General features: G+C 33.0%; 1 protein-coding gene across 1 annotated transcript; it reads left to right on the top strand.

Annotated features, from left to right (window-relative positions):
• The first annotated feature begins 4,869 nt into the window (after positions 1–4,869).
• Positions 4,870–6,251, top strand: LOC140431436 (uncharacterized). The gene is made up of 3 exons (XM_072519364.1): positions 4,870–5,359; positions 5,441–5,527; positions 5,584–6,251. Exons 1-3 carry the CDS (start codon positions 4,870–4,872, stop codon positions 6,249–6,251), a joined length of 1,245 nt encoding a protein of 414 aa, XP_072375465.1.
• Positions 6,252–7,698: the final 1,447 nt, after the last annotated feature.

Raw genomic sequence — 7,698 nt, 5'->3', positions numbered from 1 at the left:
AAAGTACAAATCAAAATATAAAATAGAAAAAGCAAGATAAATATTTCTAAGTGTTCTTAACTTACGGAAGAACAACTTAGACACAAAATACAAGAAAAATAAACAATCAGTACATGAACAAATATGGATCAATGTAATATCCTAACCTGAAAAGGTCTGAATATACAATAATGCTAAAATAAAAAGGTATACAGAAAATCAGAAATAAAACAATAACTTAGTTGGAACAATAATAGCACCGACTAGGTCAACAGTAGAAGAGGCAAGCTCGACTGATCGATGAGAGAAAATCTACCTGCTTTTATGTAAAACAAATCCTTTGTTTTACGTAGCGAAAGTGGAATTTCCCTGCATCGAATCAATTAGAAATTTGGATTTGGCCAAACTTGGAATTCCCAAGTATTTTGACCGATATCCAAATTCCTGGATGCGTCCGGCTCGGCTGTCAGCTCCCGGCTGACACGCCTCCGGAGGACAATTTTAGGTAAGGAATTTGTGTGGAATAAAGAGGCAAAGCAACTCCTAATAAGTGAGTACATGGCAAGGAAGGAGAATTTTAGGGACCCCAAAATAAAAAAGAAAAATTTGTGGGGTCAAATCAAACATTCATTTTCTCAATATGGCCACGAAGTAAGTGAAGATATGATCGGTTAAAAGTAGAGGAAAAAAAAAACATATACAAACATTAAGGATAATGCAAAATCCACTGGGCCGAGTAGAATCTCCTGGGAATATTTCAATGAATTTGATGAGATATACTCAGGAGATAAAACTATTCATCTGCCCAAGACCATTTCTTCATTTACTTTGGGTAAAGTAGAGGCACCCTCATGTTCTGTACCACTTAAGAGGAGTTGCAGTCCAGGAGCTGAGGAAGGATCAACCTCTTCAGAATCAAATAGAATATTGAAGAGGAGTAGGGTACCATCTCTACAGATGTAGAGAAAAGGCCTTACCGATGGACGCCACAAAAATAGAAACTTTGCAAGAAATTAGTAGGGCTTTAAGGGAGCACAATGAACTTACTAAAAAGAAAATTGCCATTTTAGAAAGCATTAGGGATAAGTTATAAAAACAAAAAATCATTCATTTATTTTAAGATAGACTGTATGACTTATACACACTTCTAAAATATAGGTGGATGTTTTCAAATAAATGGTAGTGGGTACTTTACTCACTATCACTTATTTTTTAAATAAATTTTATTTGAAAACATTAACACTGTTGCCTGTTTGACCTATATTTACTTATTTACCGGATGTCCTAATTTTTACCTAACTATAACAAAAATACTAAAACTAAGTGTTAAATAATGTAAATATTGTTGAACTAATGATTAAATTGAATCAATACAATTTTAATGAAAATCTTATGAAAATGAAATGAATACTCCACGTTAAAGGTGTCACATCTTTGATCACATTATCAGTCAAATAGTGCTTACAGATTTTATATCCACCAAATTATAAAATTCACTAAAGTCATTTCCTGGTATCTGAATTCTGTTCATAGGAGAGAATTTGCATAGATAGTGTGATAATGCTTTATAGAATTAGTGTTAACTTATTATCAGAACAGTTAGTGATATGGGCAAGTAATGTATAGATAAAATCATAATCTTGTAAGGAAGTGATATTTAGCCTTGACCTTCGTTCCATCAAGGACATGTTCTTTAAGTTTAATCTAAAGCACAAATCGGGAGAAACTTTTTTGAATTTTTTTAAGGGTGTACATATGGTTAAAATAGTATGGTGACCATACTGTAGAAGCATAAGACAGCAGGATGTTACTGATGAAAGTAAGACATAAAAGTCTACTTGGGAACCAACAGATCTCGAGAGTTTCTTGTGATATAACCTAGAATACAGTATGCTTTATTCAACAAATTGTTGATGTCCGGGATAAATGACAAAGAACTGCCAAAGAACCCTCCCAAATCTTTTATTTCAGTCACTCTTGAGAGAAGGCTTCTATTAATGTGATAGTCAAACACATTATTTTAGATTTGCTAAAGGATATAACAACCCGGATGGGAATAGAATAGAAATATATGCTTTATTGTCATTGAAAATTTTACAATTTTATGAACGAAGCTTACAAAGACTCAGAGAAAAAAGACAATAACAAATTGCACAATCAACCGTAGGAACTAATAAGTTTAAGCTACTTTGGGTAATGATGACGCACGGGTAAAGAACCATGGAACTGTATATAAAGATATTGTAATTTCTTAGTTATTAATTAAGAACCTCTTCTACTGAATAAAATGGTCTTTCAAATAGATAGGCTTTTGTCATTTTACGAAACTTCGGGAACGATGTTGCAGATTTATGTCGTAAAGGGAGATCGTTGTACAGTTTTTTTGCAGAATATAATATAGATTCGTTTACTAACTGTGAACGGCATCGGTAAATAAACATCAAAGGTTGAATTTTCGTTTAGTAGTCATAAGGTCTTACTGGAAAGACATGTAGGTATTTAAGAACTAAGCAAACAGTTTCTAAAATATATAAAGAAGAAAGTGTTAAAATCCCGTGATGTTTGAACTAGACTCGGCAATGTGTTGTTCTTCTGAGGCCAAACAGATACCTCATTACTTTTTTTTATTTAATAATATCAACGGATTGGGCAGAGTACCAGAACCCCCAAAAGGAAGACCACATCGAAGATGAGACTCGAAGAAAGAAAAATATGCAATTTTGGAAGATTCTAAATTGATCGCCTTCGAAACAGATCTTATTGCATAGCAGGCTGAGGCCTTCTTACTTAACAAATCAATATGAAGGGACCATTTAAGGTTGCTGTTTCAAAAAATACCAAGAAATTTTACAGAATCAGCGGTACTGACCTGGCTGTTAATGAGTTGAACAGCTCCTTAATAGGACAATGCTACTGTTTTATCCAGGTTAAAAGAAAGTAAATTAGAGTCGGACCAGGTTTAAACTGAAATGTTAAATAAGGTTTTTAAAATGGAATCTTTTAAATACAAAAACATAAAAAAACAAAACGACTCAAAACAAGAATTAGAACAGTTTAAAAAATTATAATTTTAAAATTATAAAAAATTCGCTTTCACATTATACGTTTTGAATCCAAAACTTTTTGAAAAAAATTATTTATTTACCAACTAAACGTTGTTTGGAAGAAATGACTGGAAACATTGTTTGTAAACCTGGATTAACACATACCTCTGCATTTAATGCTATTCAGTTTAAAGTTAAGACTATGTCAGAATTGGATAAACATTGTATTATATGCATTGATGAATGAAGCTGTGCTTAAGCCAAATCTTTATTTTTATTTTAGTTATGATGAAATTGTTGGATTCCAAAACATGGAGAAAGAAAAAAAATCAGTCTGTAGTTGCATAAAACTTTACAGTTATTATGGAAAGAGGGCTGTTTCAGAATTGGAAAAAGCTAATTGCTTATTTTTTTAATTCAACCTGTGACGCGAACGACTTCACTAAAGTTCTCACTGAATGTGTTACCAAAATATCAGAATCTGGTTTACATGGTCACGGTGTACCAACTGATTTAGGGTCAAACTTTATAGCTTTATAGCTATAAGCTTTCCAGAAAATTAAATGTCACTGCTTAAGCTTATTTATTTTTTTGATCCTCCACATTTACAAAAAAACACCTAGAAATAACTACCGACGCGCATATTCAACCAACAAACTTTCAAAAAATGAAAGTGAAGTTAGCTACTCAAGTTTTAAATGGAACAGTTGCAAACAGTATGCAGACCTACATACTACCCCTAGTAACACTACCCCTTGATGCTGCAGGTATTATTGAAATAATAAATAAATTTTGATGTATTCAGTTCCACCAATATATGTCACCCACATAAATTTAAAAATGTTTTTTTAAGATTTGGACTATCAGCTCAATTACCTCGACAAGATATGGATATTTTTGGATAACGTAAACATATCGACCATGCTGAAGAAGAATGTTACAACTCAAAATTCTCCGTTTTCGAGATTTATGCAGTAATAAACCGAAAAAGTGGTATACTTTTCTGAGAAAAATGATTACAACTGTAGTTCAAAATTTGTACGCCAGATTGCGACATGCAACATGGTAACGTCAGTGGTTTTGACCGACTGCTCTGAACGAGAGTGTTACAACTCAGTCTGTTACCGAATGTTCAGTTGGGATGATCGCCGCTTCTTAGAAACACCATTACATTTCGGTTTAAAACATTTCAAGTGACTGTGCTATTTCTAGAAAAGTGTTGTAAGTTGATATAAAACTATTGTATATCGAGGTAAGTTGAATATTTAGTAGTATTGATTGTAAAAAAAGTTTTATATTTAAATGTAACTCTTAGCTGTTATAGATTTTATTAAGAATAAAGTAACATTGTGACTTGTAACAGTCTTCTCGAGAAATTTGAATTAAATTGTTTTTTGAATAAAGTAACATTGTGGCTTGGAACAGTCTTCTCGAGAAATTTGAGTTAAATTGTGGTTTAAGTCTAAATGTATCTATAATCTGCAGATTTTAGTTTTTGTATTTGTATTATTTTAGATTCATTTTTAATAGTAATCCTAATCCATATAAAAATATCATGAATGTTAGTTAGTTAGAACAGAGTATGTTTTGCTAAGAAAAAAATTATTGTATAATTATTTGGCAGAATGTTTTGAGTAATACGTTTTTCTCTCACTTAAAAATGTTTTACTTTCGTTAGTATTGAGAAATTAATTATTTCTTATAATAATAATAATAAAATTATATTTTACCACAATTTAGAAAAGTGAGTTATTTATGTTTATGTGTCAATTTCCGTGATGTTTTTATTCTATCAATAATTTACTCAATTATTACCATTTCAGGAATACCGTAAAAATATAAAACCATGTCAACATCTGGTCGAAGTACACACATATTGCGTATGTTAAAGATTGATATTAGTTGTAACGAAAATTTTAATATCTCTCAAAATACTACATCCGAGATACCCAAGGAAACTGAGTGTATAACTACTACAACTACTGATGAATCTATGAATCTATTTAGCAACGATGCCACACTTTATTGTCATCCTAACCAAATGGTTAATTTTGTTGGTGCGAGTACTTCTGGAAATCCAATTAATGAAGAGAACCCAAACCACAAACTATCCACCGAGGTGCTTAAAAATGTATCGAATATTTCTCCTCTTCTTGGTACTGAAAATAGTAAGGGAAACAACTCTAATTTGTTTATATATAGCGCTAAAACTATTCTTTTTTTAGAAAATGTAACTTTGTCATCAAAGCACGATAGGGCAATGGTATCTGATGAGGATAGTGCAATAGTTCATAATGCAGAAATATCTACAGCAGGGAACAAACTAACATGCATAGGTAGTCACATAATACATTTGTGTAATTTTATTTTACATACTTATGAATTTCTATATAAAATAAATATTTTTTATGTTGTAGAGAATCTATCATCAAGCTTATCTTCATCTTCATCAAGCTCATCTGAGATTAATGAAAATGACTCCAATGCTGCTAATAGAATTGAAGGTGACATAATCAAACATCATTTTGAGTATAGATTTAATGGAACATTATTGTTTTAGATTACTCCGATGAAGACTCACAAAATGATCCATATGGATCCGATGATAGCGTGCGCGATCCCTTATATCAGGAGACCCGTGAATCTTCCGATTCTGAAGCAGAAATAGAAGTAGACCAAGATGAGAATCCGTCAATGAGAAAGAAAATGTCGGCTGAAACTCAAACTGAGAAAATTGGAAAAAAAAAAAGAAAGATAAGACCCGAATTATGGCAAAAGAACCAATCAAAAAATTTAAGAAACAAGGGAGAATCTTATATTTCTACTCAAATACAGAAAAATGAAAATGGTACACTATTAAGAGTAAAAAAAGAAAGGCCACGAAGATTCATTCTACCACCATGTGGTCAAAAATGTAGGCTTAAATGCTGTGACAAAATTTCTGCTGAACAACGAGAACTCATTTTTTCAGAATTTTATAGGCTTGGAGATCTTGGAAAGCAAAGAGAATATATAGCATCAAATATTACACAAATAAATCCAAAATATAAATACAGTAATGTTGCGAATCCAAGAAAACCGAATAATGCATTTACCTTTATAATTTCTGGGCAAAACATAAGGGTTTGCAAAACATATTTTATGGCAACTTTAGCAATTAACAATAGAACTATTCAGACTGTACTCAAAAAACAAAGTGTATGTGAATCTGGTAAGGTATTGATGTAGATAGAAGAGGAAAACACGGAAACCATAAAAAGATAAGAGTAGATAAGATATGTATGTCTGGGGCCATCCCCTAAATCGCAACCCCTAAAATCGCAACCCCGGTCGTAAGTTCCAAACGGCTTAACGTAGGATGACGTACGAGGGCTCGTTGGAAAGGGGATGAAAAATGGGGTTGAACGCAGTATGTGCCGTGTCTTTACGTCATATATTTGTTTCTATTGGTCCGATCGTGACGTACGAGGGCTCGTTGGAACGGGGAGGAGACGGGGAATACTTTAACTTTGAAAAAACAAAGATGGCAGCATTGCCAAATGGGCGCTAGAACGTATCTTCGTTGCTATTGGCATGATTTTGACGTATGAGGTGTCAAATGAAAGCGTTAGTGACACACAGAAGCCATGTCAACGATCAGTATGAACATTCTTCTTCTTCTTCTTTTCCGTACAGTGCCTAAGAGAACGTGACATCCGACGTAGAACGTGACATTCGATGCAGAACGTGAAATGTCACGTGAAATGACGTGACATTCGACGCAGGACGTGACATTCGACGTAGAACGTGAAATGCCACGTGACATTCAACGCAGGACGTGACATTCGACGCAGAACGTCACAGTTATGTGTTAGTCAAGATGTCGCTTGACATATATAAAACGTGACATTCTACGTAGAACATATTTAGTAGTAATATGAATCCCATCGAGTACATACATAGAGTAATAGAATTTCAAAGAAAACTTGATCGGTTAAAGAAAGACATTAAATCATATGAGGATTTTAAACATATTACAAGACAATTAGATAGCCTGCATTTTGACAACAAAACGTGGAAACCCAAAGAGTTGAATCTACAGCAGCAGCAGCAGCAAGACACCTGGGCCTGTAGAAAACTGCCACCAGCTACATATCCATTAAGACGTATTCAACCAATACCATGTTTGTCAGCAGCAACAACACCAAGTGTGTCAGCAGCAACAACACCAGCGAGTATATGAAAAGTGAAATAGATAATGTCTTTACAATGTCCTGTGTAATATTAGCATCTGTATTTATCTTAATTTTAAAAATTATTTTTGAAATTGTAAGAAGAAAATTTGAATCTTCATGTAATATAAGACTCAATCAATAAAGATGTTTTAAATAAAAAAACGTTTAATTTCTAATATATTTATTTATACATATACAAAAATTACAATGGTATTATGTTATTGGCAAACCAGTGACGTAGACGATCCACATTTCTTTCGGTACATGAAAATAATCCAGCGGCATGACATGGGTTTGCAGTAGGGCCAACGTTTCCAGTAGCACGAGGCGTACCATCAAACTTGCAAACATCAATAATAATGGGAAAAACTCAAAAATGTGACGTTTCTTATCCAAATATTCTGCTTTTTGTTCTCCTCGAACGTAGATGTAACCTGCTGCATACAACAACTTGGTTTCTA

The sequence above is a fragment of the Diabrotica undecimpunctata genome, unplaced genomic scaffold (assembly GCF_040954645.1).
Source record: "Diabrotica undecimpunctata isolate CICGRU unplaced genomic scaffold, icDiaUnde3 ctg00000782.1, whole genome shotgun sequence".
Classification (NCBI taxonomy): domain Eukaryota; kingdom Metazoa; phylum Arthropoda; class Insecta; order Coleoptera; family Chrysomelidae; genus Diabrotica; species Diabrotica undecimpunctata.
Note: the sequence above shows the minus strand (reverse complement) of the source record. Positions and strands in the feature narration are given on the sequence as shown.

What these genes read in the sequence shown, in the direction of transcription:
- LOC140431436 (XM_072519364.1), top strand. Translation starts at nt 4,870, where the DNA reads ATGTCAACATCTGGTCGAAGTACACACATATTGCGTATGTTAAAGATT. An exon ending in GAACAAACTAACATGCATAG is followed by an intron (nt 5,360 to 5,440) that starts GTAGTCACATAA and finishes TTTATGTTGTAG; the next exon opens with AGAATCTATCATCAAGCTTA. An exon ending in TGCTGCTAATAGAATTGAAG is followed by an intron (nt 5,528 to 5,583) that starts GTGACATAATCA and finishes TTATTGTTTTAG; the next exon opens with ATTACTCCGATGAAGACTCA.